The sequence below is a fragment of the Scophthalmus maximus genome, chromosome 14, assembly GCF_022379125.1.
Source record: "Scophthalmus maximus strain ysfricsl-2021 chromosome 14, ASM2237912v1, whole genome shotgun sequence".
Taxonomy (NCBI): Eukaryota; Metazoa; Chordata; class Actinopteri; order Pleuronectiformes; family Scophthalmidae; genus Scophthalmus; species Scophthalmus maximus.
In genome coordinates, this window is record NC_061528.1 from 440,116 (window position 1) to 464,186 (window position 24,071).

A 24,071-nucleotide genomic window follows, 5' to 3' on the forward strand; every position below is an offset into this window, starting at 1 on the left:
ACTCCACTTCCTGCTTTCTGTCATTTCTCATTTCTCTCTGCCCCCTCTTATTTGAGTGAAATGTTCTGAACCGTCAGTGTGAAGGCAGTTTACCGGGGTTCTGGTCAACACTTGGCCTCTCAGCTTCCATTCACCGGCCACGTCATCCTCAGATATTTCAGTATCAAAGTTGGCCTCTTCCTTCTCGACCACCTCCACGCTGGACAGAGGCTTCAGGATCTCAGCCTCACGCTCTGAAACCACAAACACGTTTTAGCTGTGTGGACACAAACCTGATGGTTTTCGATGTGATTGTCACACACTCACCTCCCAGTGTGAGCTTGGCAGTGTATCTGCGATCCTCCACCTGGATGGTGTAGTCCGACACGTCCTCTGGTTGGCAGTTGTTGATGCTCAGCGTCACGTCCTTTCCGTCTTTGTTGATCTCGACCTTGTCAGAAGGTGGAAGCTCCTCTTCTCCCTTGAACCACTTCCAGTTGGGAGTGTCCTTGAACAGCTCACACTTGAACGTGGCCTTGGACTTTGGTTTGACGTGCTGATCCCTCAGAGGTTTCACCAGCCAGTCTTTGATGATTTCTGAGGACAGAGAGTTCAGATTGTTGAGGACAGTTTTCTGACGACTCAATTGTTCGATCCATGTTTGTAATCTCTGCTCAAGGTGATGGGATGTTTTTAACTTGGGGGAAATGTTAATCTTAAATCTTTGACTTTGTAAACCAACCTCTCCATGGCAACTGCTATAGACTCACTTCAACAACCTTCCTCTGGCATTTATCACATCGTTTCCCTGTCACGTGTCAGTTTTTATGAATCAGACGAAATCTAAAGCTTTTCAAAATCTAAACGATGCGCGAAAAAAATGAGTCGGGGAAAGTTTGACTAGCAGCTGATTGAGTGTGTCGTGATGTGACAGTGTGAATGGTCTCAGCTCATCTCACCGATCACTTTGACATTTGTCGTGGTCTTGATGTCCTCCTGTCCGTCCACCTCACACGTGTAGGCGCCGGAGTCTTCGTCGGTGGCATTCTGAATGGTCACAGCGTGCTGCATACCGATGATGTTGATGGCCACTTTTCCAGCCTGTTTTTTCAGGAGTGCGCCGTTTCGCTTCCAGATCACGTCTCTCTCCTTGTTCAGCTCACAGGTCAGGTACATGGGCTGACTCTTCATACACGACGTCTCTGGTTCCAGCTCTTTCAACCATTTGACCGGCAGCTCTGCACAGACAGAAGAAGCGGTTTAAAAAGACAATAGAGTAAAGTGTTGGTATGATTAGAGGTTCGCCCACACTGGTGCCACGACCATACCTGATACCTGAGTGTGTTTACGGTTTGATGCCTACAAAAAGCTTATTATTCAATTCAGTCAAACTTCTTAAATTAGTGTTTGTATTGGATAAAAAAAATCCTGGTGAGTTTACCTTCAACAATGAGCTTGGCCGTACACGTAACTTCCTTGCCAGCGTTCTTGGCCACACAGGTATATTCACCAGTGTCGGACAGCTGGACGTCAATAATGGCCAACTTGCGATCTTTTCCATCAGACGTGAACTTGTGCTTGGGGTCCTCACGCAGGTTGCAGCCATCTTTCATCCATGAGGTGATGGCAGTGGAAGGTGAGACCTCACACTCAAACACAGCAGATGAACCGATGGACTCGGCCTCCTGCAACACGATGTCCTGAATCTTCTTGGTAAACTTCAGTGGGACGGCTTTCAGCTTGAACCCTCCGAAGGGATCCTCCGGAGGCGATGGACCTTTTCCACCTGGCCTCAGGCCACGACCTCGGCCACCGTCTCCAGGTGATGGTGTTTGTCTTGCTGCAACATCAGATACAAAAGCTAATCAGGTTAGTTTCAGATATGCTGACGAGTGAAGAGTCGGACAATGGGATGTTTTTAAGGTCTTGTGCTTACCATGAATTGAACGTCACACGGTTGACATTAAGTCACATTCAGTAAAAATCTGCTTCACGTTTTTAGCAATTGTTTGTGTGAGAGCAAGACAGAATAAAAGATTCTGTTCAGACAAAGAATCATGCAGAGTCACTCTCTACGAGCTTCGATTCTTTGAAGAGACACAAAACTCAACAACAAAACAACAAACCACACAAACATCCCGCACAAAGAGAAAGACTTAACACTTAACAGCACTTAAAGTAATTGTGAAGCTACATAAAAGGAAACATTTTGATGGTCACAAGATACGTACTCATAATATCAGAGTAGGTCATTGTTGATTATAACTGGTTATCACACTAATGTCTGAGTTTAGGTACTGACACAAATGGACAGTTTTGTATTGAAATGTGTAAACAAGTGGACTTGGATGAAAGACAAACACCTCAGTCAGTTGGTACCAAAAAGGTTCCAGAGGTTTTTTAAGTAGCCTTGATGTTGATCATCAAAAACCTTCTGGGTTCAAATTAAATGTTATCACACAAAACAAAACGAAATTACATTTAACAACAGTTATGAAGCAAGTGAAATTGCTTCAAACACAAAGACCAACGACTGTTAGTACAGGTTAGCTCTAATGTCAGTGTATTCTCACCCCCGAATCCTCGGCCTCGGCCCTTCGGCGGCTCCTCTGATGGTTTTCCATCTGGACAAGAAACAGTAAGATGAGTTTGTCACTCTTGACGTAAATATTTCCAAGGAAACTGAGAGAAAGATTGAAGACAGACGTGATAAATAAAAGACATTGACAGCACAACACTGAGTGGACGTCACAAGATGAAGAGGATGAAGAGGAAGAGTTTGACAAATGGAAGAATAATGGGACATGGACAGACCAAGACCAGTGAAGGACGTGAACACTGGTTAAGACAAACACTGAATGATTTAAGACGACATTTGATGTCAGACATTGTATGATGGACCATGTGTGAACATGACATATGGCGGACGGACAAATCGACAAAGAGTCAGACATAAGAGCTGAAGATGAACGAATGGATCAAGTGATTAAATATGAAGGTGATGAGGATTAGATGAGTCATCTCAGGTGGGATGGGGTGGGGCACTCCAGAGTCATCATGTGGGAGACATTTCCAGCCATTGTCTCACCTCGTTTACCACCGGGCATTCCCGGAGTCTCCAGTACCCCATCAACCGCTTCACCTTCCCAGTCGTCTGGAGGAACCAGCTCCCAGCCCCAGGCCTCCTCTTCTTCCTCCTCACCCTCCATCTCAAACACCTCCTCCTCCAGCACGGTGGGGACCTTCTTCATCTGCACACCTCCAGGAGAGACCTCCTTCACCAGGGCGATCCTCCCTCTACCAGGCTGTTCTGGTTCTGCAACCTCCTCCGCTGACGGCTTCTTTGGGACCTTTCTGAGTGTTACGGCTTCAGGTGAGTCTTTCGGTGAAACAGGTTTGAGAATTCTTTTGGGTTTTTCAGCATTTGGCTTCTTTTCAGTGGGGATTTGTTCCGGTTCTTTAGGCTTCGGTGATGGAGTCTTTTTGAGCTCAACCTTCTTAGGCTGCTCAATGGGTTTGAGGGACTTTTCTTCTTCTGCCTTGTCTTTACCGACTCTTGGTGATGGAGTCTTTTTGAGTTCAACCTTCTTAAGCTGCTCAATGGGTTTGAGGGACTTTTCTTCTTCTGCCTTGTCTTTACCGACTCTTGGTGATGGAGTCTTTTTAAGTTCAACCTTCTTTAGCTGCTCAATGGGTTTGAGGGACTTTTCTTCTTCTGCCTTGTCTTTACTGACTCTTGGTGATGGAGTCTTTTTGAGTTCAACACCTTTTTTCAAGATGTCTGTCTGTTTTTGTGGGAGCTTTTTATCAGCGTCTTTCAGCTGGATTGCTTCTTTCTTTCCTGGTGGACTCGGCTTCTTGGCTGGAACAGCTGGTTCTTCTTTCACTTGAGGTTTTTCGTCCACTTTTTTGGTTGTTGCAGTCTTTTCAACTGGTACAAGCTGCTGTTCTCTCGGCTCTCTCAGTGTTTCATCTCTTGGAGCTTCACTGGGTATTTTTGTCTCCACAGACTTCTTGTTCTTCTCTTCTAATGCTTTTTGTGGCTTTTCTTCAGGCTTGACAACTTTGGTGAAAGGCTTTAACAGACACTGCTCTTTCTCTTTATTTGGTGTAGCTTTCGGTTTTCCACGAAGTTTGTCTGCAAGTATAGTTTCCTCAGCCTTGGGTGCACGATCAACCTTTGTCTGCTGCTGGATTTCTGTCTGCTCTTTGTCGACATCAGGAATGACCTCTGGACTTGTGACGGGAACGTCTTCACCTGTTCTGTGCTTCATGGCAGCACTGGGTAGCTCCGTCGGTGGCCTCTCGCCTCTCTTGAATGGAGAACGCTCAGTGTCTGTTTTTGCTTCACCTTCTTTGTTAGCTTTGGGAGGCTCAGCTGCCTCAGGTTTCTGAGTTTTTTCAAATGGTTTCAATGTCACTTCTCTTTTCTCCTCCTCTTTCTTTGGCAGTTTCTTAATTTTCTTTTTAGTTATATCTGGCTCAGGTTCTTTATCTTTTGGCGCTTTAGGGGTTCTTATCCATTTGGATTTCTCATCTTCTGCCGGCAGCTTTTCAGGTTCCTCCACAGATCCCAGTTCAGTTGTCTCTTCAGCTGCAGTGAAAACTCGTTCTGTTCTGCCGAGTGTTATCAACTCTCGATCTTCTCTGTCCCGAAGCTTCTGAACTGTTAGTTCGGCATCAAAATGTCTTGTCACGTCAACTCTTTGAGTAATGACTTCCTTCTCAGGCTCTTTGGGCTTTGTTGGCACCTTTTTAAGTTTGATCTTTTGATGTTCTTCTTCTGGTTCCCCTGATTTTTCAAATGGTTTTAGTTTAACAGTTTCTTTCTGCTCATCTACCTTTGGCAGTTTAGTTATTTTTTTCTTATCCACACTTGGTGCCTCAGGTTCCTTCTCTTTAGGTGGCTTTGGAGTTCTTGTCCAACCTTCTTTCTCTGCTTCTTGTACAGCGACGACTCTTTCAGCTTCCTCAAAATAGCCTAACTGAACCGTCTCCTCCTCTGCAGTGAAGAGTCGATTTGTTCTTCCAAGTGTTATTACCTCTCGATCTTCTCTGTCGTGAAGTCCATGAACCATCAATTCTGCATCGTGATGCCTCGTCACTTCGGCTTTATGAGATAAAACTTCCTTCTCAGGCTCTGGAGGTTTCACTGGAACCTTCTTCAGCTTAATGGCCTCTGGTTCTGGTTCCTTCTCTTTGGGTTTTCTTGTGAATTTACTCCTCAGCTTAGGCGAATCGGGTGTTTTTGTCTCCTGAACAGGAACCTTACCCTTTTGCTTAAGAGGTGGCGCTGTGGTGGCAGTAAATACATCTTTTATAACATGAATATACAGACACACAGAGAGCTCAGCGTTTCACATTTAACAACACAGGACTCACACTCCCTAAACAAATAAATGAATAAAAACGTTTTGTCATTTATGAGACAAAAAAAACCCATTGCAATATGTATTGAGATTTATTGCGTTTTTCAGATAAAGGAATATTCTATATACCTTTAGTCGGTCCAGGTGCTGAAACCGGTCCCTTGTCTGCAAGAATTTCAATAAGATAAATGTAAATATACATAGTTCAAACAATGACAGAAATGGATACATCAAATACAAAGAAGGTTACTTTTTTCAAGACAGACGTTTTAACTTGAGTTAATGTGAGTCTGACAGTTCAACAAGTGACAAAGTTACAGTCAAGTAACTCCAGATTCACCAAGAGATGTTAAACAGACATTTAAAGGCTCATTTGCCCCCATTCATCAGCTGTTAATAGACTTGAGTGTAAACAAATGTCAGACCAACAGATTTAGACAGAATTTCACAGAAAAGACATTTCTTGGATCAAAGCTCATGTTGCTTTGTCTGAAGACTGAAGCTGTCATATAAGAAATGTTGAAAAGCAAATGACAAACACGAGTTACTGAAGAGACGTTACCTTCGGGTGGAGAAATTTCCTCCGACACACGGGAGGGTTCGGACGTGACGGCTGGAGGAGATGGTTTCTTCTCCACCGGTGCAACTTGAGCTACAAAAACGCCAACTTGATTAAAAATCACTGGCAAAGCTTTGGCAAACAAGAAAAAACTGACAGACACTCAAACAAAACAGACAAACTTAAAGAATTCAAACTGTTGCTACGATCCAACAGATCTCTTAGAGGCAGGACAAACAAGGAGTTAAACAACATGGATGACTGAGCAGGGAAAAAAACTACCTGCAGGAGTAATGACTTTTTCTGCTGAAGGCTTTGATGTCGCTGGAGATGGTTTCTTTTCTTCTGGAGGAGACACTTGAGAGTACAAAATACCAAAGGTCACGACCAAGAAGACAGAAGATATGAAAGAGACAACAGTAAAAAGGCCGAGGACAGATTCAAGATGTTACGAATGAAGAAAAGTGAACAACACAGACAGAAAGAGATCTGTCATACAAACACAAGGCCATGGTTAGGCCACACCCACACAAAGTACAAAACTACCTGCAGGAGGAGGAGCTTTGGCTGCAGGAGAAGCAGGAGCTGAAGGCTTTGCTACCGGTGCAGATGGTTTCTTATCCACTGGAGGAGACACTTCAAAATACAAGATCCCAAGATCATGACCAAGAAAACAAAACATGCTCACTCAAGAGACAGACAGACACCTGAAACAATACAAGACTGGGCACAGAACAAGTGATATACCACTGAGATATCTGCTGAGATACCTACTGATCATTAAGCAAAGAAAACATGAACAGATCGAGATGGAGTTTACAACAACATACACATCCAAGAGAAGAAACTACCTGCAGGGTGAGCGACTCTCTCTGCAGGAGCAGGAGAAGGAGATGAAGGTTTGAGTGCTGGTGCTGAGGGCTTCTTCTCCTCCGGACGAGATACTTTGGGAATACAAGATGCCAAGGTCAAGATCAAGAAGACAGAAAGTTTAAACATGATGAGTAACAGAGAACATTAAAGATACAAATGAGACAATAAGGACAACACAAACCAAAAACTGGACGGATGATAATCAAGCAAAGACAAGGAACTGAAGAGACTACCTGCAGGAGGAGCAACTTTCTGAGTTGGAGCAGGAGAAGCAGGAGGAGAAGGCTTTGGTGTTGGTACAGTTGGTTTCTTCTCCTCTGGGAGAGAAACTTTGAGAATACAAGATTCCAAGATCACGACCAAGAAAATATGAAGGTCAATCAAGACTTATTAACAACAAAAGGGGATTTAGACATGAATTACTCCAAACTGCACAAACCAACGGATAAAGATGTGAAAGAAGGTCAACCGACGACAGATAAAGAAGAACTGAACAATGAAAGATGTTAAGAGAACAATAACTTTCAAAGACAATCAACAGACATGGCTCACTGCAACGATGTGAGGATTAGTGTGAAATGGGAATCTGTTGGTTTGATTGACGGTGGGATTTGACGACGTGTGAGTGCAATAAATATGAGAAGAGGGTTGATCGAATGGTGATCATGAGCCTGTGCGGCTCAAGTACAAAAGAATACCTGTCAGAAGAATTTGTCGGTCAACCTCGTCTGATCTCTTCTTTGGTTTCTTGTTATCATCTCTTGTCGGAGGTTTAGTTGCGGTGTTTCTTGCTTCCTCAGAGGAATCAACTTCCTTTTGTTTGTGAGAAGCAGGTTTCGTGGGTAAAAGAGTTTCTTGCTCAGGGGATAAAGATTTTTTCTGTGGTGGAACCTGAGATTCTCTAGTTAGAGAAACTCCGTCTTTAGGGATAGTTTTCTTAGATGGGGTCACATCTTCAGAGGCAACGTTTTCTTGAGGAGCAACTGAGGCTTTGTGAAGTGCAGGAGAGCTCTTCTTTGATTCATCCTCTGCTAGCAACATTTCTTCCTGAAGACACACTGTTTTCTCAAGTGAAGGAAACTGAGTTGTAACTGGAAGTGATACTGTGTGACTTGTTGGGGTTGATCTCGTTGATTTGATGAGTTCGTCTTCAAAAGACAGTTCTTCCGGTAGACGAGTTGATTTCTCTTCAACATTAATATTTTCTGGAGCTTTGGGAGTTTTTGGGATTTCTTTCTTTGGAGACCGAATCTTTTTAGATGGCATTGCTTCTGTCTTAAGAGGAATGGCTGCCATAGGATGAGAAGGAGTTGCGGGAAGAATTCTGGGTAAGTCTTGTTCAGATGGAGGCAAAACTGTTTCTTCACGAGGCGAAGAAGTGGGTCTGTCAGATGGAACTTCTTCTACTTCTACGGAGTCAGCTGTCTCGGAAAGAATGACGTCTTTAGGTCCTTCAGACTTCTTTGGTAGTGTCAGTATTTCAGGTGTAGCAGCGATTTGAGGTATAACGACTTTGACTTCCTCAGCACATACCGAAACAAATGATTCAGTAATGTCTCTCTGCTTCGTATGAGTTGCTTCCTTGCGTTTCTGACCATGAGCAGTTTTCCTGAAAGCCTCTTTTTTGGATGCAAATCTAGTCTCAGGAGATGAAACTTCTTTCTTCGTAGGGTGAATCATTTCAGATGGAGGTGTGATGTCTATTTCTGATGGCAAATAGGCAATTTCCTTTGCAGATGGAGAGACAGACCTCAGAGACATTTCTGCACTCAGGATCACAGCGTCATCCTCCTGATCATAGTCTTCTTCACCACATGGTTCAGTGTCGTCTGGTTTTTCAGCCTCATATTCTTCATATTCTGACTCAATGTCGTCTCGTGGCTCAGTCTCCTCAACCTGCTGATCTTCACTGTACCATGTAGAAACCTGCTGATCTTCCTTTCCAAGAAGGCTTTGTTGTTTTATCTCTTCGTTCAAAGTGCTTACTTCGCTCACAACTCTTTCCCTTAGCTTAACTCCCTTTTCATATGCCCTGATTTCCTCTTGTCTGTGTCCAACTTCTGCTGCAAGAGAAATCCTTTCTCCAAGATCCTTCATCTGGGATGACTCCCTTCTGTTTCTGTCTTCAAATACGTCTTTTGGTTTGGTTTGGTTTGTTTTCAGGGGAACTGAGGTCATTTTCAGATATCACCCAAGAATGAAGATTTGCACCATTCAGCGGTGGCCAAGAGAAAAACAACACAAAACAAAAACCATCAAGACACAACAACACAGATTTCAGTGTGATATATATTATACTATGATCTTCATTCTAGAGCTAAACTATATTGTAATGAATCACTACCTATCTGCTGTGGAGTTTCTTTAGAATTTGTCTGGACTTCCACTTTTCCAGAGGGAATAACCTCATCTGGATTCAAGGACAAATAAAGACATATTACAGGAAACTGACATTTATTGCTGCTCTGTAAGTTTAAGCATATCTTCAATGAGTGTAACTGCTTCCTGCTTTGGTTTAGCTAGCACTGTTGTTTCCTGTAGTGTTTCCCTCGGTTTAACTGTTTTGATAATTGACATGATGTAACAAAGAGTCAACGAACATGACAGAACACAGTCAGACAAACCTTTCAAAGAATTAGCTGAAGGCATATCAGATTAAAAGATCAAGATTATTAAGAATTAGTCAGTAAGATGCTCAAACTTGTCATGTTTGCAGCCATATCTACCTTGTTGCCGAGGCTTTTTAGCCTGAGGAATTTGTTTTGGAGTTGGTTCTTCGTGGTGCGTCACTGGTTCCTCTGTTACCAACTGTGGAACTTCAGGACATTTCTCTAGCTCTGCTGGTCGAGGTGTAACCATTTTGTGTGCCTCTGGAGTCTTCGTTGGTTCTTCTGGAACCTTCTTGGGTGCCACCGGAACAAGTTTTGATGTGTCTAGAACTTTTTTTGAAGCCTCAGGAACCCGATTAATTTCTTTAATTTCAATATTTTTAGGTTCTTCAGGAACCTTCTTTGGTACCACTGGAACTATCTTAGGTGTTTCAGGAATTTTCTTTGGGGCTTCAGGAACCCTCTTTGCTTCTACCACAACCTGTTTGGGTTCTTCTGGAAACTTCTTTTGAATTTCTGGGACTAACTTAGATGTTTCTGGAATTTTCTTTGGGATTTCAGGAACCATCTTTGTTTCTTTGTCAACCTGTTGAGGTTCTTCTGGAACCTTCTTTGGCAGCTGTGCTGACCTCTTTGTTTCTTCAAGAACCTTCTGTTCCTCTGGTTTTGTTTCAGGAACACACAACGGGACTTCTGGCTCAGGTTTACCAGCCAGCAGTTTTCTTGTGTCAGGAGTCTTTGGTTCTGAGACAACTTAGAAGAACATTAAATTTTAAGATGATGATCTTTTTTTGAAAGAAAATCCCAAAAGCAAAAGTCACACTCTAACGAGTGCTAAGTTCAAAGATATTCAAGCCGATATTTCAGAAACATTACTTTCAATGTGATTCTTGATAAGTAGTTAAAAATTTAAAAAAACTTACAACAAACGTATAACACGAGAAACAACTCAAACATAAAACAAACATTTACACGAAACAGATCTTAAGAATACCTTCAGCGTGAACAGCCTCCGCCTTGGGTGGAGTAACCTTTGGTGCAGGTGGTTGAACTTTGGCTCCCACTGGTTTGGATGCTTCTTGTACTTAAGAGAAGATTTTGTATTGTTTAACCTACAGGTAACAGCCGAGGCTAACATGGTATCAAAGATTGCACTCTTAACGAGCGAACTCTAAAAGATGACATGAGAAGAAAAGAAGAGCAAATGAAGATTGCCAGGTCAACTACTACTACCTTGAGCCAGAGGACGTTCCGGTGTTGAAGAAGTAACCTTGGCTTTAGTTGGATGAGCTACAGGTTCTTCAGGCTTTGGTGGTTCTGGTACTTTAAGAGACATTATATATAAATACATATTCAGTACCATGGTGACCACTAAGGCTTCACCATCACAGTCCTAACGGGTGCTTAGAACAAAGTGAACTTCAAGAAGAGTTCATATCACACACAATAAAGAGTAATAACAGCAAGTCAATCATATGGCAACACATATGACAGATTGCCTTTCCCACTGTATTTTCCTCATTCATTACTAGAGTTAGTGTAGAAGGATCAATTAAGAAGCTGGATCCAAACACAGTGCGGCTTAAAATCCATGAGACAATGTTAATCCTAAAAGATCCAGATCAAGAGGTTTACAGGAAACATGCAACACAAAACAAAACAACAAGAAAGACATTTAACACAATGTCTCTCTAGTTAGTCAGTAGTAAAGCCAAGTGTTTACTACTTTACCTCTGGCTGCAGGAGCTTCTGCTGTTTTCTTCACAGGTTCCACTTTCTGTGCTTCTGGTTCAGGCTTCATTTTGGCCACTTTGGGCTCAGGTGCCGCTGGTTTCTGCACCATCAGTTTGGGCTCAGTAGAAACAAGTTCTGGTTTGGCTGTCGTGGTCTTGGTTTGATAGGGTTCAGGAGCTGTCTTTGTGTGAACTGTCTCTGGTTCTGGTTTGGTGTATACTGAAGGTTGTTCAAGGTCAACAGAGGAAGATTACTGTGAGCATCACACACACTTTAAGAGTTTACTGAGTAAAAGATGGAGAATCAGACATAAATCACAAAAAACGTATAAGACAAAGTCAAGAACACAAAGATCCTCCCACAATGAAGGAGCAGCAACAAAGAGCAACATTTCAGACAACGAGTTGTACAAACATCACTCAAAAAAAACTCAACATGAGGTTCACAGTGTTTTGTTTTTCAGTGTGTAAAATGTAAAATGTCATATGCTTTCAAATTCTACTGTAAACTAATGTTCAATAATAAATGAATGAATAAGCTGTCATGAATATAAAACTGAAATTTCCAATCAACATAGACAATGTTCAATACTTCGTACTATTTCAATACAAATTCAGGTTTTCATCTGACTTTCAAGAAAAAAAAATTCATCTATCAAATATACAAAGCTACAACTGATAAAAATGTTGTGTTTACTGATGTTTTTGAAGATTTTGGATGTAATTTAAAAATGTGTGTCTGTTTTATGTATAGATTTAAGAATGTGAGTCGAAAAAGAAAACTCTTCAAGGACACAAACACAAAAACAATGAATTCGTAAGAAAGTTGTTGGTCATGAACTTTACCTTCAGGTGCTGGAGCTTCCTCCATCCGAGTGACAGCGACAGGCTGCAGCTTCTTTACTTCAGATACTTGAAAACATTATCATGGATCTTAGTTTTCTGACCACAGTGAATTCTCACATCAAGTTGTTAAGAAAGACAAAAGTTAACACAGAGAGGAACAGACAACATGACTGAAGAAGAAAAGGCCTAACTGAATAATCAAGGCAGAAGAAGGATGTGTCAGAATCAGAAGATACCTTCGAGTGGAGCTGGAGGCGGAGCTGCAGACTCTTTCTCCTCTGCTCTCCTGTAAACCTCAGCCACTTCAAGAATCAAGAGAGTTCACATTAAAACTATGATGACAAAGCTTCTACTTGCTACAATCTACTGGACAGGAAGCTGGTGAGGATTAATAAGAGCGTAAGAGAGTAAAGACCAGGAAACACACACATGAATAAGACAAAACATGAAAGTCAATGACCAAACGATCTTCTGCAACAAAAACAGCTCCGGTGTAAGAACGTTGAAGAAAAGCTTCTATAAGCAGCGTTTGAAGCGTTTTGCGTGTCGACCAGGTGGACGCACAGAAACGCCGGCGAGCAGCTTTGGCCAGCGGCTAAGTTGCGTTTCAGCCAAAAGCTTCGACTACGAGTTTCTACCTTCAGGGATTTCTTCTGCTGTCTGGAACTGAGTCCTCTCAACAACTTCTTCTACAGGTTTTCTCTCTTCTGGCGAAGGAGAAAACTGAACTTAGAAACACGAGGCGTGAGGACGTCGCACGTCTTTAATCATCCTCACAATTACTGATTCATTTACAAAGGAACAACAACCAGTAAAGACACAGTCGATGATACAACAGATGAAGACATGAAGGACAAATGACAGACGTTTCATGGTGTTGATACCTGAGGCGGAGAAGTAACGAACTGAAACCGTTTCTTCTTCAACTCTCAGACTTTCAGAAGCTACAGATCGATAAAGGACAGTGAACGGTTAGAGACCTGAGGTTCACCGACGCGGTTTTACATTCGTACTGGACAGAAGACGATTCTGTGAAACTCTGTGTGATTGAGGTCTGACACTGACACTGACGTCAGAGTAAGATATTAAATCTCAGAACTCCGATCTCTGAGTTTCATCTGGGAAATTCTGGGATGAAGTTATTTCATCTCTTCACTTTAAATCCCTGAATTATGTGATTATGGCAACAATAATCAGGATTCAGACGTAAGAGATTAAAGCTAATTATTCTGAAAATTCTAAAAATTCTGTTTTCAATTGAAATTCTGATTCAACATTTTGGATTCTATCATGGAATTCTGATAAATCTTTATCTTGAAGTTTAATTTCATATATTTTGATTTTCATATGAGGATTCGACTCGTTCTGAGAATAATCTCACAGGAATCATCTTCTGTACAGAAAACAGATTCAACGTGTTTTTTGAATTTAGATTATTGAGATATTATTAGAGCACACGTCACATGGGCAGGTTTATATGAGATATTAGGAGGATGAGGAAGAGGTGCTCAGAATGTTCACACAGGTATTAGGCAGGATGTTGATGATGATGATGATGATGATGATGATGAAATGGTTTAACGCTGCTGTTGATGGATGAAATGCAGAGATCCTTCACGCAAGACGTAGAAATGACGACGGTTAGTTTGAGTCTTTAAATTTAATCAAGTAAAACATTTGTACCTTTCACTTCTGTTCTCTCTTCGTATTGAAACGATTCTGAGGAATCTTTAGGCAGAAACAGACATGAGTCAGTGACGAGTGTTGTCGGCGTCGAGGACGTGACGTGACGTTCGACTCGACTCACCTCGGAAAACGAACGATTCTGTTTCAGCAGCTCGAAGCGACGCGTCGGGGACGTCTGGAGGTTTTTTACACAAATAACTTCGGTTAACATTTGAATGACGTCTCTTAAATAAGAAATAAATAAGAAATGTGGTGACAGCAAAACTCAACATTTCAGTTTCAGGATAAAAGTCTGATGAAAAGTGTTTTATTAGTAAATGTTTGATTCCTTCAAACTGGATGTTTTGTCTGTTGGAACTCTGACATGTTCAGTTTTACTGTCAGTGATTCTAGGTGCGTTCGCTCTTTGTAATACTCACCGTGAGGAACCTTTCCTAATCCGATTTCTGTGGAGGCACAAGGTTTCAAATGTTACTGTAGCTGCTGCAGCTCTTTACTCTGAGAATGTGTCTGAGGAATCGAACGGACCTTTGTCTGACAGGTGGAGCTCCGCTGAGCGTCCGGCTTCTGGCTTCGGCTCCGGAAGAGCGATCGCAGAGTAAACGCCTGACGGAGCGGAGACAGAGTTAAAGTCGGGGTGTTGTCAGGACGGCCGTTAAAGAGGAGGAGCCTCTTGTGTCGGTCTGTGTGAGCAGCAGGTGTGAACCTGCAGGGCCGCGACAATGTGAACAACGACGACGACGACAGCTTCCTCTGCGTACAGGAAATCCATTTTGTTTTTGGCGGTATAAAGTAGAGCCCAACCGATATGGATTATTTGGGAGCCAAAATGGATATTAGTTTTTAATAATAATGTTTTTGTTACGATATATCGGCCGATTTACTATATAACATCCTAAGATGTTGCTATCAGACCCTTATGACGAAGAAATGTGAGGTTTGTGGACAGACCGTCGTCCTCTTCGTTACGCCGTCAGATGGTCATAAGTTATATTTCGAGCACCCATGAGTCTTTGTGCCACACGACGGCGGCAGAGTGGTGAACTCCATTAAAATGAAGAAACACAGAACAAGAACAATACATCACAACACGTCAGGTTGAAAGGGTTCAGTTTGAGTTTCACCCGTTTGACAACGTGGTGAGAAGATGAAGCCGTGGGACACGAGGACACATCGAAGACGGACCGACACGTGTTTTCGCACGGGGAGTTCGAACAGTTGGACTCTTACCTGAGACAGTGAGTTTGGCGTTGGAGATGTGAGGACCACACACCACGCGGTAGTTGCCCTGATCTTTGCTCTGGCAGTTGTTGATCTTCAGATAGTGGCAGTCGCCCACGCTGCCGATGTCGTACTTGTCACTGTTGTCCAGTTTCTGTGTTCCCTTGTACCAGGTCAGCGTGATCTCCGGGTAGTTGATCCTGATGTGGCACTCGAAGGAGGCGCTCTGTTTCTCTGTCGCCGTCTGGTCCGTGATGTCCTCCATCACAGAGACGGGCTGAGGAGTCAACATCAGCTTTAACGAGTTCATCAGTGCCTGCGCCTTCATTCTCACATCGCCGCTAACTTCACATGTGAAAACTACAATCATGACTAAAACAAGACGTATATGACATTTTACATCAGCATATTAAATCTAAAGTCATCGTTGTATTTAAAACCGTTAAATCAAACTCCAGAGTCAACGATCAAATCTGATCGATCAATCATCAATATATTCACAGTTTTTTAAACTTTAACGTTTACCAAAGCCTTTTCTGTCCTTAACAACGACATTCCAACAGGATCCATGTGCTGATCGTTTAAAGTGTTGATCTCTGCAAATACGCTCTGATTGTCATATTGAGTCATATGCAGATGATATTGTGATGTACTCTCCAGGTCTGACACGTCACACATGACACGTCACTGGCTGCATTTATTCTTTAAATGTAATATTTATCTATTATTTTTTTGTATACAGTATATAATATCCTTTGTTTGTTATATTGAATTTTTTTAAATGCCTTTAAATTTAAAGCTCTATCACATAAGAATAACCTTCACAGTTCACTTGGATCTTTACAAGCTGATCGTGGTTCCCTAGGTGATGGTGACGCTCTCTGACCAAGACCAGTGGTTAAAATCTGACCTCTGAGCAGCAGACGGGCCAGAGCTAGCTGGTTAGCATGCTTACTTCAGTTGAAGTTAGCATGTTAACCAGCTAGCTCCGACCTCTGTCTCCAGAGGTGAACGAGCGTTTCCTCTAGTACCTCTGTGCCAACGCGTCCCTCCAGCTGCTGGATGAGTCGGGCCATGTCCTCCTCCTCAACCCGACCACCGTGCTCCACCTCCTGCATCAGAAAACATATATTTTTATATACATTTATATATATACATATGTATATATATATATATAAATATATATACACACAGTCTCTGATCGTCTTCATCGTCTTCATCATCATCATCACGTTAGTATTGATCTGAACCTTTGATTCTGAACTTCATTGAAACTGGATCATAAACTTCTGTATTTTCAGTATTAATCTCCACAGATGTTTCATCCTCTGGACCATGTGTCATGTGTCACGTGTCAGTCGTTGTTCTCTCTCACCACTTTTCCCGTCTCAATCTCCTTCTCCCTCTTCAGGAACTCGATGGCCTGCAGAATTGCTCGGAAGTCATGGATTCCGTGTTCGTTCAGGATCTTCTCATAGTCTTTGGGGTCGTGACCTCTCAGCATCTCCACTATGTTGACCTCTTGGTCTTTCTTGGGGCTCTTCTGCTTGGAGGGAGTTCTGGAACAACATCAGATACACAGTCAGAGATGCTGTCTTCTTGTCAACAGGACCAGCATAAAGAGATTATTTCTTTGTCTCTAAACAAACACAAACGTCAGTTAAACTAAATCCACGGCTCTCACTTCTTCAGCCTGGTCCTCAGGTCTCCGAGTCCTCCCTCCTCCTCCTTCTTGGAGACCTCCATCTCGGCGCTGGACTCGATCTCTCCGTGCTTGTTGGTGGCGACACACCTGTAGTGACCGGCGTCCGACTTGGTGACCTCTCTGATCTCCAGCTTGGTGTCCTGGCCCTTCTGCTCGATGGAGATACGACCACCGGGAGTGATCTGCCTCCATTTGCCCTTCATCCACTTCACACTCGGGATCGGGTCGCCCCCGATCTTGGCGATGAAGGTTGCGGTGCCCTCTTCAAAAAAAATAAAAACACGTGGATGCACATTGAGGTTTTGGTTTGTTGTAGTTTTGCAGTAAACTTTGATTAAATTTTAAATCTTCATGTTGAGATTTTAAAATGAAAATGAAACTCTGTAAGAGCCTCGAATGACTGACAGACTGTTTCTTCTTCTGTTGTTGTTATTCTACTACTACTCATAATAATAACAATAATAATAATAATAATAATAATAATCCCTGCAGACCCCCCCCCCACACACACACACAAACACATTGAATAATGTCTGTTGCAATCTGCAACCAATCATTTCATAGATGATCAAATTATTATTATTATTATTATTTTAAATAGTTTCTGAAAATCTGATGAATTACATGTATTGTCATGATAAGACTGGTGAAGTGTTGACACGGTCACATTACGAGTTAATGTTCAGCAGATCTCCGGTCCAGAAACGTCTTCCAACACTCAACTTACTCTCTGTGACAGAAACATTTTTGGGTTCCTCGACGAAGAACAGGTTGTCAAGTCTTTTAACGGCAGCACCGGCAGCCTCAGTCGGGGCGGCGGCCTTGGTTCCTTTGTCTGAGAAAAAATCATGAAAGTGAGTGACATGTTGAAAGAAACCAACGAAACCAGGCTCACAAACCTGACATTTGAAGTCGCCAACGTTCATTCATCAATCAGATGAGCTGATAATCTGCTAAATTCTGATTCTTATCTGGACCCAAACCAAATCTCTCTCATTGATTCAGTCACTAAATGTGTCTGATAGTTTTCATGAATTATTCTCTGTTGTTAAAAAACCTTCTGTCTCACAATATTAAAGAAAGAGATCAAACATTCCTGGCTCCGCACATTTGTCCTAATTCGTTCTTGCTCCAAATTTCATCCACCAAGTTTACTGGAAATCTGTTCAGGAGCTTTTAACCCTTGTTGACAAACAATCATTGAACAAACCTCCTTGATGGAGGAAACAACTGAAAGAGCAAAAGATCAGATTCGTTTGACAATTTGCCAAAACTTTTGTTGGGTAAAACCGCACCAGTCAAGTAACTGACATGAAGAGTGTAAGAATTTGAAGGAAGTTTAAACAATCAGTAAAATGAAGACATGTCTCTGCTCAACACACTAACTGATGTTGTTACCTTGCACAGTGACCTTGGACTTGCAGAAGTCACTACCGCTAGCGTTGCTGGCCTTGCACAGATAATCTCCTGCGTCAGCCTTCGAGACAGGGCTGAGCTCCAGACAGGCCGTCCCACCAACAAACGTGACTCTGGTGTTTCCACTGGACTTCAGCTCCCTCCTGTCCTTCATCCACTGGATGGTCAGCGGAGGAGAACCACTGACGTGGCATTTGAGGCTCAGCTTCTCGCCCTCGCTGACCGTCACAGGCTCCAAGCAAACGTCAAATTTGGGAGCTTTTCCAGATTCTGAAGCAGGGCGGGAAAGAAGCGGGACACCTGCAGATACTCGTTTTTCAAACATGTACCAAAAAAAAGGGTTTTCTGTTCTTCCTCTAGTTAGTTGAAGATATTAGAAAAACTCAAATCATAAACAAATGGACCTTAATGTGCTTATAGTAAATTGTTTAACCAACATGGGGAAGAATCCGGGGCAAAGACCTTTCCCCTCTGGAGAAAAAAATTCATGTTATGAATTCAAGAGATAGTGTCTCTAAGGACTCTGCCATTTACACTGGAGGTTAGTGGAAGATGAACCTTCAGAGAACGAAGACCAGAGGAATATACACAGCTTTATACAACTCTGCACTGCTGGAGCCAATAGTAAAACTCGTTACCCAGTTAATGACCAAACTAGGACTCTTCATTAATTGTTAATAACTTGAGTAATTAGCAAAAACCAACTAGCTGTTGGCAGCTAGATGAAATAAGGAGAAAGAAACTGGATCCCTAACCTGGTTGATGAGAATTTCATTGTACCTTTATCTGATACGTAATAAAAGTGATGGTTGACTGAAGATGCAGTGTGTGCTGCTCATGTTTTCATGTTCTCAGGTCCTAAGATGTCAAAGATTTGTTTAAGGGGGATCAACTGAACCAAGATGGAAGACACAATGTGGATCTGAGACTCGAGGTGTGTTGGGTCCTCTGATTTTACCTGAAGGTCATTTAACCGAACAAACACAAAATAAGATCTAATCGTCCAGTTTCAGATAAATGATTCAAACATGTCAAAGGACAGACGGACACGCTCATACCTGCGATGGTGAGGGAAACCCGACAGGAAGCTTTGCCAGCTTCGTTGGAGGCCTCACAGGTGTAACTACCCCCGTCAGAGCCGGTGGACTCTCTGACACTCAGCACAGCAACGTTATTCTTGAAGCTGATGTCATATTTGTCAGAGGCATAGATTTCATTGTTGTCCTTGTACCACGTGACGTTGAGCGGCTGGGAGCCGGACACCCGGCCCTCCATCTTCACCGTCTTACCCACTGAATCCACCATGGACTCAGAGGGCTTCTTGGTGAAGTTTGGAGGGACTTTACGTTCTGTTAGTGAAGAAAGGGAAGAAACTCAATTGTGATGCAATTTTTAAAAAAAGTATCATCCACCAGGCCACCGGGCCGTTGCCATAGCAATGGGGGAACAAAGTGGCACAGCACACAAGACGACAACATCATGACCAGCAACACAAAAGCAAACAAATACAGAATATTCACACTAATAACAAACTCTTGTTCTCACCAACAAAACCCCTTTTCAGGCAGATAGTAAGAGTATCTGACCCGACCATAGTAACATGGACGCTCAGGCTCTCTGAGCATCAATCCTTTAATTTCCAAACCGAACAAACACTGGACCAGCCAACCCAAAACACAACAACACCCTCATCCAGGACTTTTGACCGTGAGAAATGTGAAACGAGTCACACCGGAGGTTAGGTTTTGCGATAAAACTACATGCGGACAATGAGTTAAATGGAAATGTGTTATTGTGTTTCCTATATTAACATGAGCATGACAGGTGGGAGTTCCTTCCGCATTGGAAATTTCACATGTGTATTTTCCTGCCGATGCCGCTCTGTCACTGTTGGACGTCACTGAGGACGTCCAAGATGCAGGAGTCGTCGGTGGTTTTGACGTTGTACAGGTAAGAAGCCCAGACGAGCTTGTCGTCTTTCTTCCATGTCACGTGGACCCTCTGGCTGCCAGTGTAAGTGCACTCCAGCCTCAAGAGTTTACCCAGCTCGTGGCAGACATCCTCTAGCTTCTTGACAATTCGTATGGGTTCTGAGAGAGGCAATGTGGAAGTCAGTCACAGAAAACACTGTCCTTTACTTGCGGAGGACTAAAGATTACATGACTATGCTGCATCCCAGGAGTCTGTGGAGGACTTCATGCGTAGGAAGAGAGGCTACGTGATTGATTGGAGGGATCTTAGATGACGGTACGAAACGCTGCAGGTGGTGGAAAGGCTATTTGATTGGCATTAGTAGTTAATAAGAACAACGAGCACTGGTTAGTGTTACCTAGTGTGATGTAAGCATGGCAGATATCTGAGCCTTCGGCATTGGAAATTTCACAAGTGTATCTTCCACGAGCTTCTTCTCTGTCGCTGTAGAGAACATCCAGAACGCAGCTGCAGTCTGTGGTCTTGACATTGTACTGATACGAGGCCCAGATCAGCTTCCCATCTTTCTTCCAGTTCACGTTCACTCGCTGGCTACCGGAGAAGGCGACTCTAAGCGTCAGAGGTTTGCTGAGTCTGAACGTGGTGTATGAAACTTGACAAGAATAGACACCAGCGGCTTCTTCTGTGTCACTATTCAGGACTTCCAGAACGCACAAGGAATCACTGGTCTTGACGATGTACTTGTACGAGGCCAAGATTGGCTTCCCGTCCTTCATCCAGCTCACGTGCACCGGCTGACTGCCAGCGTATGTGCTCATCAGACTCAATGCATCGCCCAGACGGTAGGACGTGTCTTCTAGCTTTTTCACGAAACGCACTGGTTCTGAGAGAAGCAACAACTGGTGTTAGTCTTGTCATGTAGCCTGGCCCGTTAGCAAATCAATGACTGAGCATGTTAGCTGGAGTTACCTAGTCTGACATGAGCGTGACAGATAGCAGAGCTACTAGCGTTGGATATTTCACAGGAATATCTCCCAGCAGCCGCTTCTTGGTCACTGTTGAGAACCTCTAAGACACAGGAATTGTCTGTGGTCTTGACGTTGTACTTATAAGATGCCCAGATCGGCCTGCCGTCTTTCGTCCAGCTCACCTACACGGGCTGGCTGCCGGTGTAGGTGAGCTGGAGCTTCAGAGGCTGACCAACCCTGTAGGTCGTATCTTCCAACTTGTTCAAAAAACACAGGTTCTAGGAGGAAGGACGTTAGTTGTTAGTTGCTTGTAGAGTAGCGAGAAAGATGAGTGAGATTATGTGAAATGGAGTTTAGAAATGAGCTATAAATATATATATTTGAAACCATTTTCAATATTCCTATGTCCCAAAATTAACATTAACTGCAGTTACCATTGAATTGAGTTGTCTGGTGGTGAGGTAACCACAGAAAATAAAGATATGATAATCTGTCCAATTGCATAATGTTGGTGGTGTGTTTATTTTTCAGATGCAAGTCAAATATCAATAAATTCTTGGTTTTAAAAACTGAAAACAATGAGCGCTCACTACGACTCTTCATGTCTAAGGTTTTATCTAGTTTGACCTGTGCATAGCAGATAGCAGCATTCTCAGAATTTGATATTTCCCAGGAGTATCTCCCAACTGCTTCCAGCCGGTCACTGTTGAGAACCTCCAGAACACAGGAGCTGTCTGTGGTCTTGACGTTGTACTTGTAGGAGGCCCAGATTGGTTTACCATCCTTCCTCCAGCTCATACCCTGGGGCTGGCACTGTACATGCAGTACAGCGACAGGGGCTGGCAGTGCGAAAGTCTGAAAGTGGTGTCTTCCAGCTCTTTTAAAAAGCGTACAGGTTCTACAGGAGGCAATGAGGATGTTAGTAGCATGTTTATGATAAAGGATTGGAATGAAGTTGATAAGCTGCATTTGTTAGTGGCATTACCTATCTTAATCAAAGCATGGCAAATAGCAGAACCCTCTGAATTGGAAATCTCGCACAAGTATTTTCCGACGGCTTCCCGACTGTCACTGTTGAGAACTTCCAGGGTGCTGGAGAAATTGGTGGTCTTGACGTTGTATTTGTATGAAGCCCAGATGGATTTGCCATCTTTCATCCAGCTGACGTACATCCTCTGGCTGCCGGTGAATGTGCACTCCATCGTCAAGGGGTGGCCGATTTTATAGAAGGTGTTTCTCAGTTTTGTCACAAAGCAGACAGGTTCTAAGAAATCAGTTAGCAGTGGTGTTAGATGATGTAAGCAGTGTTGTTTAGCCTTTCAAACAAGCTGATTATTCATTATTAATACATTCATAATATCTTATGGAAGTGTAAATGAGTTGACTGATCCCTGAAATTAAACAATGAGGTCAACTGCTGGTAAGGTGCTTTACCTAATTTAACATTAGCATGGCAGATGTCGGTTACTTCGGCATTAGAGATTACACATGTGTATCTTCCGACAGCTTCTTCTCTGTCACTGTTGAGGACTTCCAGGGAACAGCTGTCGTCGGTGGTCTTGACGTTGTACTTATACGATGCCCATATTAGTTTGCCGTCCTTCTTCCAGGTCACACACACTCTTTGGCTACCGGTGTATGTGCACTTGAGCGTCAAAGGTTCACAGAGTCGGAAATATGTGTCTTCCAGCTTTTTCGTGAAGCGAGCTGGCTCTGAGAGGAGTAATGGTTGGGTTAGTTGCATGTATTTTTTGCTAGCAGGCAGGTTATCATGCAGTTGACTCATCTAGTAAGATTGTTACATTAGTCCCTGATGACCACTGCCAGAGGCAGTTGACACAGTTAATGATGAATTGAAAGCAGATGGTGTTTTTAAGTTTGTGAATTTGTGACGTTACCTAGGCTGACACAAGCGTGGCAGACATCCGTTCCGGCTCCGTTGGAAACTTCGCACGTGTATGTTCCAGCTGCCTCTGGCCTGTCGCTGTTGAGGACCTCCAGAATGCAGGTTGAATCAGTAGTTTTAACATTGTACCGATAAGAAGCCCATATCAGCTTGCCGTCCTTTCTCCATGTGACGCAGACCCTCTGGCTCCCGGTGAATGCGCAGACTAGTTTCAGTGGCTGACCGACTATGAAAGTTGTGTCTTCCAGCGTCTTGATAAAGCGCACAGGTTCTGAGAGAAGCAATGTTGATGTTAGAAATGTGCCCACTGTTATGTTGCCATGCATGCTATGATTCTATGTCGATGTTAATGTAACTGAGTGAAGTATTAAGAGAAAGCTACATTAGCATTATTTTTCAAAGAGTTGGATTTTTCACCTGAGGTAATATAATCACTGGATTTACAATGTGAAATCTGATCTACAGCCTGTTGTTGACTGCTGACTGTCATTTTCAATAAACAAGTACGTGGAACGCAACATGTCCCTACAACCACAGTGGGATTTATAATGTAGAAAAAAGAATGGAAATCGAGCTTCACCTTTCACCGTCACATTACAGCTGGTTGAGGCTGAACCGACCCGGTTCTCGGCCTTGCAGATGTACTCGCTGTGATCAAACTTGGTTGTTTTGATCAATTTCAAAGTGGCAACACCGTTTGTGAAATCCATTGAACAAGTGTTTGACTTGCGCAGCTTTCCGTCAGCTTTGAACCAAGCCACAGAGATGTCAGGAGTTCCTGAAATACGGCATTTCAGGGTAACTGGATCGCCCATAACTACCTCCACTGGCTCCAGTTTCTCAACAAAGTACGGTCGTTCTGAAGTGAAAGATGGTGATGATGATGATTAAGTAAGAGAACTGATGTTGAGTTTTAGATGAACAAATGAAATAATGAAGGACTCAAACAATGAATGATTATGAATTATAAGACTATAGCTTCCAAACTTAACACAGTAACATGAATGCTAATAATTGTACCTAGAATTGACACTTGTGCTTCACATCTGTCACTGCCGACTCCATTGTCTACTTCGCAAGAATATCGCCCCGCTGCCTCCATCCTGTCGGAGTTAAGAACCTCCAAGATGCAGGAGGTGTCTGTGGTGATCACATTGAACTGATATGAGGCCCAGATGAGTTTACCGTCCTTCTTCCAGCACACGTTTACCCGGGGGGTTCCAGCGAACGTGACCTCAAGCCTCAGAGGTTTGTCCTTTTCAGACGAAA

The 24,071-nt window shown here is 43.0% G+C and overlaps 2 protein-coding genes across 12 annotated transcripts in view; both read right to left on the reverse strand.

The window, feature by feature from the left end:
• The window catches only part of ttn.1 (titin, tandem duplicate 1), a 161,136-nt gene that overhangs the window by 94,810 nt on the left and 42,255 nt on the right, over nt 1-24,071 (reverse strand). For 4 of the 11 annotated variants that reach the window (XM_047337053.1, XM_047337050.1, XM_047337054.1 and 1 more), the window contains 25 exons: nt 19,055-19,345; nt 17,979-18,266; nt 17,308-17,415; nt 16,560-16,842; nt 16,251-16,434; nt 15,907-15,987; nt 14,885-15,152; nt 12,607-12,675; nt 12,205-12,270; nt 11,969-12,034; nt 11,121-11,342; nt 10,620-10,712; nt 10,384-10,473; nt 9,507-10,142; nt 7,014-7,109; nt 6,759-6,851; nt 6,454-6,543; nt 6,190-6,264; nt 5,911-6,000; nt 5,478-5,513; nt 2,553-2,603; nt 1,421-1,819; nt 939-1,217; nt 307-576; nt 94-233 (listed from right to left, as the gene is read on the reverse strand). In XM_047337053.1, coding sequence (XP_047193009.1) covers nt 94-233; nt 307-576; nt 939-1,217; nt 1,421-1,819; nt 2,553-2,603; nt 5,478-5,513; nt 5,911-6,000; nt 6,190-6,264; nt 6,454-6,543; nt 6,759-6,851; nt 7,014-7,109; nt 9,507-10,142; nt 10,384-10,473; nt 10,620-10,712; nt 11,121-11,342; nt 11,969-12,034; nt 12,205-12,270; nt 12,607-12,675; nt 14,885-15,152; nt 15,907-15,987; nt 16,251-16,434; nt 16,560-16,842; nt 17,308-17,415; nt 17,979-18,266; nt 19,055-19,345 — 4,364 coding nt within the window. Of the gene's footprint in view, nt 1-93; nt 234-306; nt 577-938; nt 1,218-1,420; nt 1,820-2,552; nt 2,604-3,067; nt 4,269-5,477; nt 5,514-5,910; nt 6,001-6,189; nt 6,265-6,453; nt 6,544-6,758; nt 6,852-7,013; nt 7,110-9,506; nt 10,143-10,383; nt 10,474-10,619; nt 10,713-11,120; nt 11,343-11,968; nt 12,035-12,204; nt 12,271-12,606; nt 12,676-12,852; nt 12,913-13,651; nt 13,697-13,775; nt 13,830-14,073; nt 14,101-14,182; nt 14,261-14,884; nt 15,153-15,906; nt 15,988-16,250; nt 16,435-16,559; nt 16,843-17,307; nt 17,416-17,978; nt 18,267-19,054; nt 19,346-24,071 lie in introns of those variants that run through there. The other 7 variants (XM_047337052.1, XM_047337051.1, XM_047337059.1 and 4 more) reach the window with 7 other exon arrangements.
• On the reverse strand, nt 21,343-22,242 carry LOC118320441 (titin-like). Its single transcript, XM_035651249.2, has 2 exons — nt 21,882-22,242; nt 21,343-21,794 (listed from the first exon to the last, which is right to left on the reverse strand). Exons 1-2 carry the CDS (start codon nt 22,096-22,098, stop codon nt 21,691-21,693), a joined length of 321 nt encoding a protein of 106 aa, XP_035507142.1. The 5' UTR covers nt 22,099-22,242; the 3' UTR covers nt 21,343-21,690.